Source organism: Gossypium raimondii, chromosome 10 (assembly GCF_025698545.1).
Source record: "Gossypium raimondii isolate GPD5lz chromosome 10, ASM2569854v1, whole genome shotgun sequence".
In the NCBI taxonomy this organism is placed as follows: Eukaryota; Viridiplantae; Streptophyta; class Magnoliopsida; order Malvales; family Malvaceae; genus Gossypium; species Gossypium raimondii.
Genome location: NC_068574.1, coordinates 11,273,357 through 11,294,429, shown reverse-complemented (window position 1 = coordinate 11,294,429; position 21,073 = coordinate 11,273,357). Strand labels below are relative to the sequence as shown.

Here is a 21,073-nt window from a genome sequence, read left to right as displayed (position 1 = left end):
TTATTTGGTATAATTTATGTTAGGTATAGTCTTTAGTCATATTATGATTTTAATCCTTTACTATGTATAAATTTAAGATTTAGTGGACAAATAATAGTCTCTCTACTATTATAACAATATTAGTTAATCTAAATAATTAAAATTTTTAACTATTTCAGTAAAAATGTTAATGCAGATTTGTTGTTAAAAACATCCAACCAACAAAATACAAGCCAAGCTGATGGGTTTATGGAAAAATAACGAAAAATTTTGATATATTATTATAACAATATATGATTTGAGATAACGCCATGTTTGTCTGGGTCACTATGTTAGTCACGTTGTAAGTATTTTGGTTAGGAATCAATTTGATAGACTAATCTAATATTTATTATTTTTGGATTCTCGTTGATGTTACTCTCAGAATTTGTAAACCATTAAGTAGGACAAACTCTGAATTCAAGTGACACTTGTTGAATTATAGTAAGCGAGTTAAGGCTATATATGTTTGTGGAAAAGTCCTTGAGAAGAGTTTTCTTCTTCTTGAATATACTATTCTTTGGTTCCTCTATTATGATCCAACGATATTTCTTTCTCCGTAAACTGAAAGCTCAAAATCTCGATTTAGTCAGTGGTTATTCCATCCCCGGGTAAGTATTACCATTTTGTATGTTAAATTCTGAATGAGTAAGTCAGTAAGAGGTGCATAAACAGTAAGATGTAAGTTTAAGGTTTTGCATGGAAATTGTCAGTGCTTGAAACAATGATAAGAGGTATTTGAATAAGTTTAAATGGTGTTCTTATGTTCTGTAAGTAGTGTGGGTGTTGCTGTTGTTTCATGATGGAAGTTGGATCTAGAGTTCAAGATTCTGTAAGTGAGTGTCAGATGAGTCTCTACTCTAACCCTTGCATGTATACTGTCCATACTAAAGTATATCCACATGAAAATGATCAAACTATGAATTGGAAATCATAGATAAAATAATATGAATATGATACTTATATGACTATAGGAATGAAGTTATGTTAGAATTGATTGAGTACATGAATGATTGTTGAAGATGGTATGTGCAATGGATATGAGATCTGATGAGTCCAAATACGTAAAGAAATGTGTATTGAGTTATGATAAGGTTAAGAAATAAATTAGTCTGTTTGAATGTGAGTTCTATTAGATGTATAATAAGTAATATGAAATACTGAGTCTGGGATGTGTTTGAGTCAAAAGAGTTTGTAAAGTGAGTCGGGTCACTATGGTGGTAATTGATGAAGTCCGTCGGGATAGGAAACACGAACTCTGATATGAAATTCTGAAGGAAAAGTCCATAACCATGACACACTACTGTTGAACGACATTTATTTAATGGGGTTCTCTGCATGTCCCAAGGCGGTGATGGGCAAACCTCATGCTATGTGAGTTTAGGCAAATCCATATTGCAAACATGACAATCTTGGGGTGCCTAAATGCATCATGTGAGCCTTTATGGTGTACTTTGAATGAATTGCCTTTGTGGCATACTCTGAATGGATTGCCTTATGGCGAATTCTATATAATTGCCTTTGTGGCGTATTCTATAATAAGGCCTTATGGCGCATTCTATATATTGTTTGTTTGCCTCTAATGTGTATTCTTAGTATAGCCAGATGACATATTTTGTTTGGATCTCTGACGTGTTCATATCCATAAGTATGGAATAAAGTGTTTGATCATTGTATGGTGAGTTCAGTATAAGTTTGATTAGTTGATAAGAAGGATAAGTTAATTGAAGTTGACTGAGAAAAACAGATTAGTGTGTAAATATACAATATAGAAAATGTTTGTAAATAGTAATGAAAACTCGTATATGTGAAAAAGCATCCGCCAAATCTGACTGTATAGGGTTGACTTTGAGGTCATGATAACTGAATAATATTGTCATCTGGAAAACAATGATATTTTGGTATAATGATTCGAATAACGTTTGAAAGTAAAGGAAATTATTGGGATAGTAGGAGATGGTATAAGACTTAGCGAATTGGTGGAAAATGAATGGCTCAGATATCCATAAATCGTGTAAGTATCCGCCTATGATTATTGTCTGCGATAGTTGTTCTGATTTAATTGAGTAAAAGAAGATATGTTCAGTATGTAAGGGTCTGGAAAAGGATAATTCATAGGTTATTAAGCAAGATAAGAGTATAGAAATGTATGTTCAGACTATAATTTAATTTGATAGATTGAAGACCTGATTCAAGTAAGAATGTAATAATGAGTAATGTATGTACATGAGTAAATCTGGAATTGTGATGGTATTTGCTTAAGCTAAGTAAATGAGTAATAGTGCTTGCATTACATAAATATTAGCTAAAGGTACAATGACTTATCTCTCACTAAGTTCTTTTGAACTTGTTCATTTCGTTTTTATGTATCAGGTTTTAGAACAAGGGTCTGCGCCTAGAGGGATACTATTAAAACTACGCCAAGGAAGTGGCACATTGGATTACTATGCATACAATGCTGCTGTAGAGTTATTAGGTAGGATTTTAATATAATAAGCTTGTATTTGTCAAATAATTGTGTTGAGAACGATTTATTTTGTATAATTATATTTTTTTTAAATACCTTGTTGATTTGTTGAAATTTAGTTTTGGAATGTAATTTTAAACTAAGATTGTTTGTAATTTGGAGTTGTTCGCCAAAGTTTGCTGTTATAGGTTCTGTGTTCTATGTGAGACTACCCAAGATTCAGACCTGGTGAACCGAATCGGGTTGAGGGTGTTACATATAAAGTCATCAACAATGCATTATAACCAAATACTAAGTACATATCAACATCCTAACATTTAACCATTGAACTTCAGCTCGGTGAACTATATGAACAAATATAGATACGCATTTATCCACAAAAAACACGCTAGAATGCTCAATTGAGCCAATCCAACCAAGAACACACCTGAGCATTAAGTGCCTAGCCTGTAGGCTAACATTCCTCCAGAAACACACCTAGGCACCAAGTGCCAAGCTTGTAGGCTTTACATCCGCCCCAGAAACACGCCAGAATCACTGTAAATATAACTCGGTAATCCGCGACAAATGATAGATTCCAGTATATTTAGTGTATAATAACAAGTCAAGAATCATCATCTCATCATAAGTCAATCTCGTACAGCGCACAAAATAACCTATTGACATGCCAATTGTATCCTATCCTACGTTCATCCGGGCTCGATACATAAAATCGTATAACATTTTACAATTCAATTACTTTCTCACCTTGTACCAATTTATGACAATTTTATTATATATACACATATTCAATGAACTACAATTCACAAGTCAATATAGTATCACAAATTATACTAAAATAAACTGTATGAACTTACCAATGCTAAACAACAAAGATTGTAATGTCAGGTACTAATAAACAATTTTCTCTTTTCCACGATTATCAACCAGCTCTTGATTTAAACAATAATTTATTTCAAACATCAGCCTCAATTACATAACCACATCTAATTTGATGCAAATGACCTTTATTAGCATTTTTTACAATTTTCTAAAATTTTTCACTTTGTTCAATTTAGTCCCTAAAACCGAAACGAGCTTATTTTTCATAATTAAGCCCAAAACTATTATGCTAAATTCATTATCATCCTAAAACAGCCTCAAGTCATGAAAATTACAAGAAATTCATGCCATTTTCAACAATTTAACAATTTAGTCCCGAAACTCAACCATGCAAACTCACTTTGCAAATTAGTCCAAATGGTCAAGCTTCAAACAAAACTATTAACAACTAAAAAACTTCAAAAATATCAATGAAAAGTTTTGAAAACTTTGATAAAATCACAAATTAATCCCTAAGCTAGAAATATCAAGCTACAACAATCTTAAAAATATAAAATTTATGAAAAACCGATAACTGGAGCACTTACATGCATGAATCTTATATTATTCGAACTTCAAGCTCTATTGATGGTGTTTTTAGTCTTAGTTTTTCGGTGGAAAAACAAATAAATATAATGAAAACATTGTTTTACTATTTTAACGTTTGTTTAATTTAATAATAATATTATAAAACACATAATCTTAATTCAGTTCTTCCATTAACCGTCCATGCTTTATCATTATGGTCTAATTACCATACAAGTCCTCACCCATTAACTAAATAAGCCATTTAATTAATAAAACCAATAGTGAGTGAAGTTTGCAACATTTACGATTTAAGCATTTTTCTTTAATTAACTAGCCAAACATTAAAATTATTAGACCAAATTTTAATAAACTAATATATTAACTCTGTAAATATTTAATAAAAATATTAATAGGCTTGGTTTACAGAAACGAGGTCCCGATATCTCATTTTTCAAAACCACTTGTACTTAAATATTTGTTCAATTAGCAAAAAAAAAAAAAATCAAATGGTCATATTAAAATTCAATATAATACTATATTTGAATCGTAAATATTAAATAATAATATTTACGGACTCACTCATGGGGTTTGTGTTCCCGAAACCATTATTTTCGACACCACTAGAAAATGGGCTGTTACAATTGCCCTCCATGAGACGCTCTTTATGCATTAGTCACGAATTTTGATCCACGAATTGTGACATTAGGACCTTGTAATATATATATATATATATCTGTGTGTGTGTGTGTGATTTGGCATCCATGGGGCAAAAAATTAGGTTGCCTTGGGACCCTAAGACCTTATACTATAGAATATATATGATCTGTTACATAATTTTTTTAGATTTTATATAATTTTTTTAGAAATTATATATAAAATTTGATTAATTTCAATTTTTTTTACATAAGTACAATTTTAAAAAATAAATAATGAATTTTTAGAATTTTAAAGATTTTTATTGATATTTCTAGAATTTTCTATAATTTAGAATTATAGTTTAAAAAGTTATAAATGTACCAAATCGAATATTTTAATTATGCTTTAGGGTCAAATTAGATATTAACCCTTGAACTAACGTGTCACACCACTTTTCCGTTAATGTTGTAACGACTATTAATTGATGGTGACCAAAATGCTATAATTCAAAATATTATTGATCAAAATGTAACTTTTATAATTTAATGATAAAAAATTAATTAAAATTGAGTGATTATTTCCATAGTTTATCCAATTTAAAAAAAAATCAAAATACATGTGGTAAGTCATCGAATTGAATTGAATCCACTAGTTGGAATAGGTTTCGTCCATTTCTTTGAAGTTCTTTTCCTGTTTTTATATAACATTTTAATTATTTTGCTCAACGGTTTGTTTGATAATTCATTGAAAAATGATTTAATTTTTAAACATGATTGATAATTTATTATAAAAATCAAATGATAAAATATTTTCAATAAAAATTGTGAAAATTGATGAATAGACAAGTGACTACTTATCACTTATGTTACATTTGATAGGATTATTATTTATTTACCATGTTTTAGTATATAAGTTAGAAATAAATTAATTTTAATTGATAATTTTATTTTATTCTGATTATCTTTTAAAGATTTTTCTTTTAAAAATTTTAAAATTATATTTATTCACGATCTAATCATATTTTGTACTTAATTTTAAGAGTCATAAAAACAAATTTTATAACTTCATTTGGTACTTAAATTTTCAATACATAATTTTTAGTATTTAGTTTTTCAATTTATCAAATAATATTTAAGTTGAAAATAAAATTTTATTACTATAAATATAGAAAACTAATTAAAATTAAATAACAAACAAAATATGATTTTGTTGGATCATTGTGATTGCTTAACTTATGAATTAAAATCAAATTTGAATATTTAGGAACAATTTTCGAAATTTTAGATTTTTTTCGTTAAGGAAGAAAGGAAGTTCCACATCTCGAACTTTTGACAAGAAGAACACAAACCTTCCAAAACGACAACCATCTTCCGAACACTTTGGAGACATCCCATATATACTACACCTAAAAACTCGAAACTACCCTTACTATAAAGGGTGAATTCGACATTTCAGTTAATTCACAGCTAGGCAGCTAGGCTAGGAATAGCCAAAAAAAGAAAACTTCGTTCGAAACATTTGCGGGGATAAGCTGAGGCGGTCTTAAATTGCAACAAATCTAAAAATAAAAAGCCTCCCGTGGCATCTCTTTACTTCGCGCGCTCTTATTTGATCCGGTTCTCTCTCGACGCGCCATCGTCTCCATCACCATCGCCGCCGCTCCCACCTAGTTGTTTCTTCTATAAGTACGTATAAGGTAATGAATCGTCGCTCCTCTTCCATTGTTTTAGCCTTTTCTCCGCTTCCAAACGGAGCTTTCGCAAAAGAAAAGGAGTCTTGGTTTCTTCAAGTTTTCTTTATCTCTACTTCTTATTTTTTTTTGTTGTTAACTAGAAGAGGCAATTTTTTACACGGTGTTTTTTCCTTTTCAATTTTTGCATTGGTGGTCGTGTTGTTTCTCGGTTTGTGATATTTTTTGAGTTTTCTTTTCCATTTTCTGGATTCATCATGTAAACTTTTTTTGCTAATAGATTCAATCATGTAGTTGGCATATATATATATATATATATATATATATATATATATTAATTTTCTTTATTTTTCTGTTGGGTTTGGTTGCTGTTAAAATTAAGAGGAACTCTCATGCATTTCGCCTTTGCTGTTTCTAATAGGCATAGCACAATTTTTTATTGACCTTTTCATTTACTTATATGAGCTTTTGCTTATTTTATGGTTGGTGTTTAGCTCACAGTCCGAGGCAGGAGGAAAATGTTAACAAGTACTAAAATCTGAGTTTAAATGGTCCATTATTTTCATCTTTTACTTATTGCAGGCAAGAGTTAAAATAAAGAGTTTTTAAGATTTTTTTTATTTTGAAACTACATACTCATTGTCGTTAAAAAGAGGAAACTTCACTTATTTTGACCCTTTATTTGGATTCTTATTTAATTTTAATGGTGTCAAAAGATGAAATTACAAGAAAAACATAAAAATGGTGTTATATTCCTATATAAGTTTAGATTTTCTAGTGGGGTCAATGTGCTAATGCCCCTGGCTGTAACTTAGTTAAGCGAACCTTCTCAAGTTCATTGAAAATATAATGTTCTAAAATGTAGTAAGAATGATATTCTCGTCCTTCGCTTTCCTCTAGTTCTTCTCCATGGATAATGATACATATGGCTTAGTGACTTTTGCTTTTGTTTGTTTGATTATGCAGGGCCATGCCACCGTTTACTGCTATAGCTTTGGATAGGTTAATTGAATCTGGAGATTCAAAATCTGTTCATAAATCTTCTCGTTATTTAAAACCACCTATCCCTCCTAACTCAAAGCTAAGGAGGAGGAACAGTACATCAGCTGCAGAAAGGAAGGGTAACCGCCCCCAAATTTCACCTGCCTTGTATGCTACTCCGGATGCAACTCCACTACCTGATTCAACATCTTTTTTCCCTTCTTCTCCTTACATCGTTAATCACAAGCGACGTGGACCTTGCCTTTCGAGGAGCTCTTCCGAAATATTATCACGGCAAATAACCCTTGAAGAAGATGAGGTTAACAGCAAAGTAAAGGTAGCAGACAAAGCATCACTGGCAGAAACAAAATATGTTGATTTATCGAAGGATGTTCCTTTTACTTCTAGCGTTCGTAAACCTAATGAAGAGAAGCATCGAAATGGTGTTTTTAATGGTCATGTCAATGCGGAGAAGGCAAATGTCCATGGTGGCTCCATTCAAGATGAGCACAAAAATGGTGTCCGGGATGGTGAATTGGGAAGCAATAATGGGGAAGTTGGAAGCTGCCTGATGAGTAATGGTTTGGCCAAGGATAGAGCTGTGCCAAAGGTTGGACCGCCAAACTCGGACAGATGTAGTGACAAAGAAGATTTCTTTGATCTGAATGAATCAACGAGTGCCACAAGTAATACTGATGGAGATGATCATACTGCGGCCGAAGGTGCTGGAAAATCTGCTGCATCAGGGGTAGAGTTTTATGATGCATGGGACGGTATGTAGAGTGTTAGTTTTATCTGCGTGTAATTTCATATGGAAATGCATACCTAATAATTTAGGTGCTAATTGTTTGAAAAACTCGATATATAGGAGCATGGTAGCATTGATTGTGCTGGATTTCTTCTTGTTTAATTGTGTCTATGATCTCTATGTTCATGTGTGCATATTTCATAGGTGTCCCGGTTTCCCTTTTATAGTAGAGATTATTGTTCAACTAATGAGAAATATGAAAACTTTCCCCATGGCTATTTGCTTAGCATTGGATAAGCCAACTAATGTGATGATTTTGTTGTCCGTTTAGCTAGCTTACCTACCTTTCTTGTTTCCTCCAGAGCTAAGCTCCGATAATGCACTACATACTTTTGTTCGCGACATTGAAGCTGAACTGCATGAAATAAGATCGAATTTACTCGTAGAGATCGAGAAGAGGAAGAAGGCAGAAGAAACTTTGAACCAAATGCGATGCAAGTGGCAAAGAATCAGCCAAGAGTTTGCTGTAGCAGGATTGGCATTGCCAGTAGATCCGGTTGATGCGACAGATGATGAACTGGTGAAACCAGTTGAAGAACTGAGGCAGCAAGAGAGTGTTGCACGACTTGTATCTTTATCTGTGGGAAGAGGTTTTGCAAGGGCTGAGATGCAGATGGAGATGGAATCTCAAATTAAATTGAAGAACTTTGAAGTCGCCCGATTGTTGGACCGGTTGCACTATTACAAGGCTGTGAATCAGGAAATGTCTCAGAGGAACCAAGAGGCTATAGGTGAGAGTTCTATAAGCATGATGTTTACAAGTGTAATGATGCATTATATTTACAGGATTCCTTTTTCTGATATTTGCAATTTATCATTGTTTAATTACAGAGATGGCACGGCGTGATAGACAAAGGAAAAAAAGAAGACAAAAATGGGTCTGGGGTTCGATAGCCGCAGCAATTTCCCTCGGCATGACAGCCCTGGCATGGTCTTACCTCCCATCAGGAAAAGCATCATCGGCATCTTCTGCCCGCATTACTCAGGCACCTGTTAGTGATGATGCAACCACAAAAACAGCTAAGTGAAAAAAATTATTCTATCATTAAAGCTGTGGTAGCCCCAATCTTGAGCTTAATTCTGCTGGTTAATATAGTCACTCCATAAAAGTGACATTCAGCCGTTTTGTAGTTTGAATCTCAACTTCTGCACCTTTCTGTATCCTCACCCTTTTGTATCCCAAACTATAACCTCCTTTTTACAAAAAGAAAGAAAAAAAGAAATGTTGCCCCAAGCCAAAGTCAAATCTGAAGCGTTAAACACTTCAACCATTAAGCTAACAGACGGGTTAATCTTTTTCTTCTTTAACAAAGACGCCTTCGTTCTTCCCCAGAAATAGCAATATATAAAATTCAATACAAAACAATAAAGCTACTCCGGCATAAGGATATTAACATGAATTTATATAATAATGATTATTAACACATTAAAATTTATTAAATGAAATATGAAATTACAAATTTAGTTGTTAATGTTTATGTATTTTATTAAATTATTTTAGTTAAATTAGCTTTTATTTATTTATTATTAAATTTAGTTATTAATGGTTTAAAAGAGTCAAATTATTATATTTAATGGAAATGTTAATTAAAACATTAATTTGTTAGTGATGTTGACATAATAGTTTACATGTATTTTATGTCGTGACATTATTTGTTTTACATGTCATATTAATAAATATTAAAATTAATAAAAATATGTAAAAAATAAAAATATTCTATAAAGTTCGTAAAAATTAAAGAAAAACATAAGGACATGTTGATTGTCATGTTTAAAGAAAACAATGTTTTAATTAGTGTTTCTATTAAAAATAATAATTCATGTCTTTTTAAAAGGTTGATGATTGAATTGATTTCTTTTAAAAATTAAGGACTAAATTTATCTTAAAATAAATAAAGGTCAAATTGATAAAAGAGGATTAAAATTTAAGTTCAAAGGACGGGTCCAAAACGCTGCGTTTTACTTATGCGAACCTGTATCAAAGGATAAATAAATACGATAAAAATCCTGAATTATCCAATTGTCTGAAAACGCAGAAATGCTGAATCAGCTTCAGTGAAGCTGCCTATCAACAAGCGGAGAGAACAGCGGAGAGAAACGGACGGCGGTAATGGAGCTACTAGCTCTGCACATTTCTCCGACGTTAGCCAGAGAGTGTTTCTTAACGGCCAGCAATAGCAAGTCTTGTGTTTTCCCTCGCTACGTTCGAAATCGTCACGGAAAATCGCGGTTCCGATTCCAAGCTCGAAAAGGCGGTTCCAGGAGCTGGAATCCAAACAAGATTTCCAGGCTAGATTTAATCCAACAAGTACTTGAAAGAAACAATCTCATTGAAGATTCACAAGAAGAAGACGAAGACGAAATAAGTGGTGACGACTCCTCTTTTTTGTCTTTGAGTGAAAAACCAGATAGGAACATGGCTTTGCTTGACGAGTACGAGTTGGAAGAGCTTGATTTTACCTCTCCCACTAATCATCGCAGCGGTTCGTAAGCTTAGCTCATTGCTCCTTTTTTTTTTTTTGGTTTCTTTGTCATTTAATTCTCTGTTTTTGGTTATTATGTCTTTCAAAAATCAACGAGAAACATCATGTTTAATCCGCCTTTTTTATGAAAAAAAGGGAAAAGAAATCATAATTGATTAATACGTTAAGCAATTCTAATACACTTGGAGATATGGAAGTGAAATCTTGCTTTTTGTTACTCACAAATATTGTTTACAATCGTAATGCACTTTACCTCTTTTATCTCTTTAACCAAAATGCAAATTGTACAAGTACCGTGGCAACAGAGCCTTTTTTTTTTTGTAAAATATACTACCATAAGAGATGGCGAGACTGAGAGCAGATTGAATTTTTACAGATTGCGGTCAACTCCTTTTGTTGTAGTACGAACTTGTCAAAGATTTCATTTGTCTGTTGTGGTTTTATATCTTGATGGTGGGTCAAATGTAGGGTATGTGGCTGTTCTGGGAAAGCCGAATGTTGGAAAGAGCACACTTGCTAATCAAATGATAGGTCAGAAGTTGTCTATAGTTACGGATAAACCTCAAACCACCAGGCATCGAGTTCTTGGTATATGTTCAGGCCCGGAGTATCAGGTTTGAAGATTAGTTTCTTTTGTCATAACTATTTTTTTTTTGACAAACTTTTGTCATAACTATTGTTTGCCATGTTTTGGGTCATTTTTTTGGTATTGTCAATAACCTTAAAGATTATGTAGAAATTTTGTGTCTAGTTTCTTAACCACATAGGACAATCATGTTCCATTCCTAATTCGTATGGCCCAGAGCTTTGCTTGCAGATGATACTGTATGACACTCCAGGTGTTATTGAGAAGAAAATGCACAAGTTGGATTCTATGATGATGAAGAATGTCCGAAGTGCTGCCTTGAATGCTGACTGTGTACTTGTTATTGTTGATGCATGTAAAGTGCCTGAAAATGTATGCTTCATGGTTTTTACATTCTCTGTTGAACATTCCTCCCTTTTTCTAAGTCCAGTTTCTTATGTCTAGATCAATGAAGTGTTAGAAGAAGGCGTAGGAGATTTTAAGTGTACACTGCCAACTTTACTGGTTTTGAATAAGAAAGATCTGATAAAACCTGGTGAAATTGCAAAAAAGCTTGAGGTAAGAATCTGTCAAGTTTTGAATGTGCGTTCATGTGGATGTCCTTAAAATTTAAGATGCATATTTGTTGGTGTCACAAGTGGGATGGTTGAGAAATAGTTACAGAAATTCTCTTATGTTGCCCTTTGGTTTCTTGCATTGCAAATATTTCTCACCTCATCTTTGTCTGTGAATAAAGTTTTGTGTTTACTTTCTGCTAGCAGACCTACAATAAGACAAAAGGCCATGGCTGTGCTTGCCGGTTTTCCTTGCAATGTATAGGGTATTTGCTTTACCATGTCCCAAAAGGCCATGTTCCTTGCAATTGAACTACCATGTAATATGCATCAAAATTCATAAATGTTAATGTTTTCATTCTTGCAATATTGACAATTATCAAATTAGTTTTTCTTGTCATTGTAGTCTAGTTTTTGTAAATTTATGGTGCATGAAATGAAACAAAGAAACAATACAGATATGGTTAGTCCAACATTGGTCTTAAATGTTGCTTAAAACCTTAACCAAAGTTTGCAAAGGTGTTCTCTCTAAAATGTTTGCAGCAGTGTCTCCAGCATATTGTTATCACCACCTAGCATGCGAGTTCAACTTTGAATTGTCAAATTGTTAAGTTCATTCCCCATGTTCTGTACTTTAACATTTGTAACACCTTGAATTGTTCTTCGGTCCTCAAGATTGGTTTCCTAAATAGAAATCCTATGCATTGCAGTGGTATGAGAAATTTACTGATGTCGACGAGGTTATACCTGTGAGTGCAAAGTATGGACATGGGGTAGATGATATCAAGGATTGGATACTGTCAAAACTTCCTACTGGGCCACCTTACTATCCAAAGGTATGTAGAAACTCAACATATATGTCTGTGATTCTATTCCTCTCCAACTTATTTTCAAGAATGAAAAATGGTGGTAACTCTTGTTATCTGGGATGTTACCTTAAACTTGTCAAATATTTGAATTTGTTTAATATTAAGGTAATGGTATGATTTTAAAGTTGCACTATGTCGATAACGTAGTATTTTATTTGGCTTCATGTTAACTGTTGCCCAACTTTCCTCCCAAAATAAAATTTTTACCCAACTTTTGTGGGACTTGAAAAATAAATTGCTTTGTTCATATGAACTGTAGTGCTTTTTATGCATTGCCAGGACATTGTAAGTGAACACCCAGAAAGGTTCTTTGTAGCTGAAATTGTCAGAGAAAAGATATTTATGCAGTATCGCAATGAGGTTCCTTACGCATGTCAGGTATGACTATAGTTATCATGCTTGCCAGCAAGATATAATCATCAGCAGAATGTCAAAACCCAACCCAACCAAAACTTCTTCAAAATTTTTCAGGTAAATGTAGTGAGCTACAAAACCAGGCCAAATGCAAAGGAGTTCATACAAGTAGAAATTGTTGTTGAGAAAGACTCCCAGAAAATCATTCTCATTGGAAAAGTAAGTATTATCCTGTGTCTTTATGCAATTTGCTTGATTCATTTTAGTGGTCCTTTGAGCTTGTTGAATATGTTTGACAAAAAAGAGTTTAATCTGACCAGTGTTTGATGTTTTCAAATTTGTTAATTTAAAATATGAAATCTCTACTAATATTAAATCCTTTACTAAGTATGGTGTCACCAGTCAACTGGGCACCAACTTAGTTGGTTAATAACAAAAATATCCGTATTTTACAAGGTAAATTATATTTATATATTTTTTTTATAAATATATTTGATCCATAATTTTGTTTTTTACCCACATCATGGGTGTGCCATAATCTCATCTAAATAACATACATTTGCATGTCCATGATATATTCTAAGCCTTCCATTTGATGCATTGTGCCCTCTACTATTGAAGGGAGGGAAAGCTCTGAAAACGCTTGCGACAGCTGCTCGGCTTGACATAGAAGATTTCTTACAGAAGAAAGTCTTCCTCGAGGTGTGAACTTGAATCACTATGCTTCTCATAATTATATATGGTGAAATGTGTATGGTTTACTTTCTTTATAAGGTATTGTCTACTTTGGTGGTCAAAAAACAGTCCTCACGGTTTCCTTTGAAAAAAGGCTGAGGTTGGCCCTGCCTTTAAAATCCACAGTCCAATTCTTGGGTAGTTGATGTGGGATTGTTTTTCCCCAGGGTTCGATCCCATAGAGGCGCCATTGTTTATGCAAGGGTTGTTGGGCTGTATCATTATGAGGTATTGTCCATTTTGGAGGTCTAAAGACTATTTTTTTGGTTTATCTTTCGAGGAAAGTTTGCCTCATAAGGAAAGACTCTCACTTTATCAAGTCATAGTCCAATCTTTGATTAGCGGATATGAGATGTTTTCCTTTTAACACGTCGTTAACAGCATTTTCACCGTCATTATAACCAAAATGCCTGCATTAAGGAAATTCATTGATCCTAGTGATTTGGTCAAGCATGGTTAGCACTTGCCAGCCATATTAATCTGAAGCAACAAATTCTATATACAGGTTGAAGTGAAAGTAAAAGAGAATTGGCGGCAAGATGAAGGGCTTTTGAGATATTATGGTTATGGAGGGCAAATTCAAGCACTATAGCGTCTTTCCCCATTTCATACAGGTCATTTTTGTGTAATTTTAAAGAGTAGTTTTATGAAAATGTTTGAATCAGTTTTGACTAAGTAGGGGCTCAAGGAATGTGGCTTTTGTTTCAGATTTCATCTTACAATTTTGTTTTTCACCCATACAGTAGGTGTGCCATAATCTAGTGAATTATTATGCCGATGTACCCTTCCAGATCATTTCTCGACATGTCTTAAATTACTTCTATACTAACATTTGTTTGCCGTTAATGTTAATATCCTTTGTTGAACAAATGATGAAATCTGCCTCCTGCCTTGAGTTTCTCAACTTCCCCGTGTCTGTGGTCGATAGGGCATGGGCTCATTGGACCAAGCTTGACCGGCCGCTTGCCCAGTTGGTTGACTACTTGTAAGGTAAATTTTGTTCCTTCATTTGTTAAAATGATTTCTTACATTCTTGTAGTTATTAACAGCAACTCCAAATTCGAATCTCTATATATGAATTTGGTTTTCTAGTTGATTTGTTAGTAAGTTGTGTTTGAACTATCTTCAATTCCAATTTAAAAACCATCTTTTGTCCCAAGAACAAATGGAGAAAAACAGTGAGACAAGACAAACTTATGAAGAATAAACAGATTGTAATATTACATCCTTTGAGATTAGTGATAGCCGACATTGTCGTTGAAATAAATTAAGATTAAATTTCTTCTATTGGAAACGGAATTAAGAAAACAACTTCAGGGCGGCAGCTTTATAAAAGTGACCATCTTGGCATACCGAGCTGAATCCGGTTGAAAGCCGATTGCCTCGCAATCACCTGAGTTTCCAATCTGAGTTCATCACATTTGAGTTTAACATCTCTAAGCCTTTCTCCTATTTTCATTTGATCCTCTCTCATGCTTGTTTGATCTATCTTTCCCATTACTTTTTTAATTCCTTGGATCCTTGCTTTCAAACTCTTCAATTTTGGTTTGGAAGCCTCCTCCTTGATGCTTTTGCTGGGCGCCACCATTGTTATTCTCAAAGCTGAAACAGAGTGCGATATGAACTTGGATGGATTGTAATGAGTGAAAAGCCGATGCCATGAACAATGGATTTATAGCTAATTTTAGCAAAACCACATCTCGAATTTGGAGGAAACAATTGAGGAAGATGAAGAGAAACTGGGGAAACATCAATTTTATAGTAGGAATCAGCTTACAATCGCTTCGTCTTTCAACTGGAATCGAACGATTTCTTGGGAGAAATATTTAATGCACGTGTTGAGAATGATTGGATGAGCCCGAAAATAAGCAGGATTTATGGTAAATTATTAGTACCTTTTATTTTTTTCACAAAAATTAATTAACATATATTTTGACACATGAATATCAATACGAATTTAATCCATTCAACGAATTTAATGCTTGATGAAATTTTGAATTGGTAAAGGCGTTGTAAATGTGATATGTAAGTTTTATTATTATTATTATTTGAAGTTTTATTGTATGGGACTGTTTCGATTTATTTTAATATACATTTGGATATATATTTTTAATAAAAAATTTGGATACATTTTGGTTTTAATTTATTGTGCTTTATAATAAGTTGATCTGATATTTGTGATTGTAGCTTGTAAACTCCTTACAAAAATAAATTTAATTCTAAAATAAGTTTTAGACTAATAAAACCAAAACTAGGGAAGCAAGAATTTGGGAGATTTGATTTGGAAGGTGTCTATTAAGGATTGAAAATTGATGTGTAATTTAAAATTGTATGAAAAAAATGAAAAGCAAAGAATTAAAAGAAAAATATTTTCATGGGACATGTACTTTGTGGACCTCTATTTTTTAAAACATAAATTATTAAATATTTAATGTTTATAGATTGAAAATAATATATATATATTATGAGAATATGATACATTACACTTCCTTAGATCATTGTTTAAAATTTTCTTTATTAATAGCTTCCGGTTTCAAGTTCAAATAATTTATGGTAGTTTTTTTGGGTAAATTATTCACTTTAAAATTACATCTATTCTTATTTTGATTATTCTTTTTTTTTGAAATATAGCACTATCGTTAGTAAATATTATTATTTTGGTCATTGTTCTATTAAAACTCAAATGAAAAGCTAACTAGGATGCTATGTGTTAAATGTTTTAAAAATTAATTATAAACTCCATTGCCATGTAATGCCCTTAACTCGGCCCGATTAGCCAGGTTTGGATCTTTAGTGTTACGTCACATATCACATAACCCTTTTTTTTCTAAAACAGCTTACAATTCCAGTTCTCTAATTATTTTATATAACAATTTCACTGTAAAAATTAACATCTAAAAACAAAGGAAGTATTATACAATAACCTGTTACATTAGATATGGATCTTTACAAAATAAAAGTTTATTTAAAATTAGACTCGAAATGCGTATTCCAAGACTACGTCACAATTCCACTGTATGCATAATAGCTCGCTTCATTGAAACTTAGACGCACATCTAACAACGTCCCTCTGGCATAAACTCTTCCCAAATACCGGAGATACAACAACAAACCTTGTAAGCACTAGAGTACTAAGTGAGCTTTACTACAAAAATACCTTGATGAATACTTTGCATTCTGGTATGAGCCATTGTGCCCAACCATTCTTCTAAACCATTTATTATGACGGATACCACTACAATTTTGTCCACACATGTATGCCAGATATCATACTCTTCAAAATACCAATTCTAACTTATCTGGCTATTGAAGATTCTTTAATACATTACTTGATTTTCCTTGTTGCTTAAGTACTACCCTACAAAATATACCTTCAAAATCTGTTTCATATGTATTAGATTTTAATATTTATGCTCTGCTCTAGTTAATTGTTCAAAGACATGTTCATAGGCGATTACAACACATTTGGCGATTACTCACCCATAACTGATTACCATAAAATCTTATTCAAATCATTCCTTAGTTCACCATCACACAAATCCATGTTTATGATATACTACATATATCAATTAGAAGAATTCCACATCAATTTCATTCAACACCACAAATATTCAGAATACCCATATTTTAGCTTTCATAGGATTTTAGGTAAAGTCCTTAAATTCCAGACATAACCTCAATATGATATATTCCAAGAACTTTGATTCAATCATTTCTTAACCCAAACAAACTCATAATGAAAGATCCTTAAATCTCACATAGATACAGTTATATATATACTCAACCTTTTCAAATTTTCATGGCGAATACCTTTACCATCATGTAGAAACACAATTCTTTTCAATAACTTAATCCATTAATTCACAGATCTTACTCAACCTTTAATTGTGAGCATAACGGTACTTTATCTGAGTCATACTTATTTTAGAACAAACAGATTTATCCATAACTCACCTAGTAACAGATAGACTCATCTTGCAAACACACATAACAGATCACGCCACAAGGGCCAAATAGAACATGCCATTAAGGCATCACACAGATTATGCCACAGAGGCGTTATACAAAGTCTCGTATTTACTGTCTCGACAGACTTCACATATGGTGTCATGGTTTCTTCTTCATGGACTTATATAGAGGTTCATGTATTGTGATCTGCCATTTCGATTTACATATTATCGAATGCTACACCATGAATTTACATACAGACATATTATTTCACGTCATGGGTCTTAACCACATGGTCTTTCTCACATTCATGTATCGTGTTCGGTCTTTTACTCTCATTTTACTAGAGGCTACATCATAAATGGTTCCAGATTATACTAAGCTGCCACGAGTCTCTACTTCATGGTCTTACACTCGTTTTCAATTCATGATATGCTAGTCTGGTTAGCATTGTAACTGCCCTACCAGAGGCTACACAATGAGACATTTCTCATTATTTACTTACTCAAATGTAATCGTATTCTTAACTGACATTCCTCTAGTATCACAACTATATCTGCAGTCTTACCAATCAATATTATTCTCAACAGAACTTTTGACATATCATCATAATACTCACTTCATCTTTACTATGATCATACATTTACCGACTATTATAGATATCATCATCCTTTATATATATATATATATATATATCTTTCTACTTGAAAAGTTTATGTAAGAAAGTTAGAGTAGAGACTTACCTAAACTGTATTTCGAAGCTCCATACTTGGACATCTAACACGATCCCACAGCAACAACTGCTTACAGAACATAAAAACACTATTAAAACTTATTTGTATACTTTCTACCATCATCTCAAACAGTGACAACCCCCATATAAAGCTTTTTTCTTACATCTTACTGTTCATACACTCTTTACAGACTTACTCTTTTCGAACTTAACATGCATAATTGTAATACTTACCCAAAGATGGAATAATCATTGATTAGACTTAGATCCTTACCTTTCAGTTTATAGAGGAAGAAATACTATTGAATCACAGTAGAGGAACTAGTGAATAGAATAATCAGGAACGTCTCCCCCCGAAACTCTTATACACATATACATACAACCCAAACTCACTTATAGAGATTCAACAAGTGTCACTTGAATTTAGAGTTTGTCTTTCTTAACGGTTTACAGTTTCTAAAGAGAACATAAATGAGGATCTTAATAATAAATATCAGATCAGTTTATCCAATTGGTTCCTAACTAGATTTCCTTACGACTTAACTAGCACAATAATTTAGACTAACTGGGCGTACTATACCTTTGGCGATAGTTCATATCATCGATACTCTGAAATAAAATCCTCCTCTTCGTATAGCAAAATTTCTGAAAGAAAGTCCTTACTTACAATCCTGACAATTCCTATACGTCCATTCTATTCACCAAAAAGAGACATTTAGGTGGACAACACTTCGCCAATAGGTTACTTCATACCTACATGCCAACTTAGACTAGTCAGATCTGGATGTTACATACCATCCTTAACCTTGAAATCAAACTCTAAACCTCCAAATCATTAAACCTTAAACCATATTATAATCTTTAACCCTAAAATCAATCCTTAAACCCCTAAACCATTGAACCATAAACCTTTTTATCATCCTTATCCTTAAAACCAAACCCTAAACCTCACAATTATTAAACCATAAACACTCTTTATCATCGCATTTATTTGATTTTCCTTAACATCCCAACTATTTGTTTGGGTATTGATGAAATGTGATGATGAAGGGGGTTTAATGTTTATTGATTTTGGAATTTAAGGTTTGATTTTAGGGTTAGGAATGATAATAGGGATTTAAGATTCAATGATTTTGGGATTTAGAGGTTGATTTTGAGTGTAGGCCGGATGGTAATAGGGTTTAGAGTTTAATGATTTTTGGGTTTAGGGTTTGATTTTAAGGTTAAAGATGGTACCGAAGGTTTATAATTAATTTTTGAAATATTTCATTATATATACAATTGGTAGAACAATCAACAATATGTGACATCCTAGTTAGCTTTCCATTTGGGGTTTTAACGGAACAATGCCAAAACAAGAATACTTACTAACGACAATGCCATATTTGACAGAAATATTTTAGAGCGACCAAAACAGGAATGAAATAATTTTAGAGTGACCTAGATAGGTTACCTTAGTTTTTTTTATACATAATTTAGTTTGATTTTGAAAAGTTCTTTTAAAAATTTTACATAAACTATTAAAAAACATAAGTTATGAATATAAGTCAGTGATAACAAACTTGTATTTTAATATTATTGAATATGTGTTCATCTTTGAATTTGTAATTTGTAATTCTTTTATTTAAATATGATATATAAGTAGTCGATTGGGTTCTAACTTAATTGGTATGGACATTGTTTCCAATATAAGAGGATGTGAGTTTGAGTGTATTGAAGTATATTATCTTTCTATTTATGGGAAAAAACAAATATGATATAGAAAATAAGTTTTGTTTATTAATATTTTTAGTACTAGATAGAAATTTTATTAAAGTAAAATATTTTTTCTTTAAAAAATTAAAATCACTAAGAATAATTGTAATTCCATGACTTTATCATTCTATTAAAGCATTTGACCAAGTTTCAGATGATTTAACTCCATATCCGTACCCACTCTCTCTCCATATTTTTCTTATTCATTTTCCCGGAAAAACTTAAATCAGTTTCCAGGGAACCAAACGGAAATTCTAAACGTTTCAAGTTTCTTTCGGTCATTCAACGTTCGTTGTCATTATGGATTCGTATGATTTCGATAGCGTGAAAGAAGAGAAAGCTAAGGCGATGAAGAGGTACAATTGGCTTCAAGCCCCAGCGAAGGTGTTCCATTTTTTGGAATTGCTTATAGCTTTGCTGTTTTTAGCATGGACATTCGAGCGCCTGCCGTTCGCCGTCAAAATCTCCGGCGACTTCGTTCTAAAACTCTGCGGTGTCATCGCGAGTCCGCTCTTTGTTTTCCTCGTCTGTAACGTCATCATCGCCATTCTCATTGCTAAGTCTGGCATCTTCTCCACCGTTAACAATGCAGATCCCAAACTCTACGAGGAAATTACCAAAAATGTTGAGGAGGATCGTTCCAAATTGGAGTCTCAAGAAGAAGATGAGGATCGTGATAAGGAAATCATCTCTGAAGTGAAGAAATGCTCTCGCACGAGGGAAGAAATGGAGCGGCCATCGGAGTCCGACTCCGAAGTGGATAATCCGGGAGTGTATAGAAGGAGTAAGTCGGAGAAGTTGGCGGTAAAAAAGAAAGAGGAGAAAGCGAAAAAGGAATTACGACGATCAGCGAGCAAGAAGTGCCGAAAAAATGAAAACATCGATGATGAATTGCTTCCAGAAGACGAACTGAGTAACGAAGAGTTTCAACGAACAATCGAAGATTTCATCAATAAACAATTGAGGTTTCGCCGGGAAGAGTCCCTGTCCATTGTTCTCCAGAGGTATGCTTGACAAATAAAAGTTTTCTGTAGTAGATTTTAACCACCAAATAATTCAAAATTTCA

The 21,073-nt window shown here is 32.9% G+C and overlaps 3 protein-coding genes across 6 annotated transcripts; all 3 read left to right on the top strand.

Moving 5' to 3' along the window:
* The first annotated feature begins 6,045 nt into the window (after positions 1–6,045).
* LOC105777351 (uncharacterized) lies at positions 6,046–9,417 on the top strand. The gene is made up of 4 exons (XM_012600583.2): positions 6,046–6,206; positions 7,167–7,954; positions 8,292–8,720; positions 8,821–9,417. The coding sequence occupies exons 2-4, from the start codon at positions 7,171–7,173 to the stop codon at positions 9,015–9,017; spliced, it is 1,410 nt and encodes a 469-aa protein (XP_012456037.1). The 5' UTR covers positions 6,046–6,206; positions 7,167–7,170; the 3' UTR covers positions 9,018–9,417.
* Positions 9,418–9,996: 579 nt separating this feature from the next.
* LOC105777350 (GTPase ERA-like, chloroplastic) lies at positions 9,997–14,661 on the top strand. Of its 4 annotated transcripts, XR_001128262.2 has the most exons (11): positions 9,997–10,472; positions 10,941–11,086; positions 11,290–11,430; positions 11,503–11,616; positions 12,323–12,448; positions 12,761–12,859; positions 12,953–13,054; positions 13,457–13,537; positions 13,738–13,798; positions 14,076–14,184; positions 14,499–14,661. XR_001128262.2 is itself a non-coding variant. In XM_012600580.2 (10 exons), exons 1-9 carry the CDS (start codon positions 10,100–10,102, stop codon positions 14,160–14,162), a joined length of 1,269 nt encoding a protein of 422 aa, XP_012456034.1. In that variant the 5' UTR covers positions 9,997–10,099; the 3' UTR covers positions 14,163–14,184; positions 14,499–14,661. The 4 variants fall into 4 exon arrangements, 3 of the variants coding, with proteins under 3 accessions (XP_012456034.1, XP_012456035.1, XP_052478306.1); XM_012600580.2 differs by lacking the exon at positions 13,738–13,798; XM_012600581.2 differs by lacking the exon at positions 14,499–14,661 and having other exon boundaries at positions 14,076–14,440.
* A 5,645-nt stretch (positions 14,662–20,306) lies between these two features.
* Positions 20,307–21,020, top strand: LOC105775920 (uncharacterized). The gene has a single exon (XM_012598413.2). It carries the CDS (start codon positions 20,307–20,309, stop codon positions 21,018–21,020), a length of 714 nt encoding a protein of 237 aa, XP_012453867.1.
* The last annotated feature ends 53 nt before the right edge of the window (positions 21,021–21,073 follow it).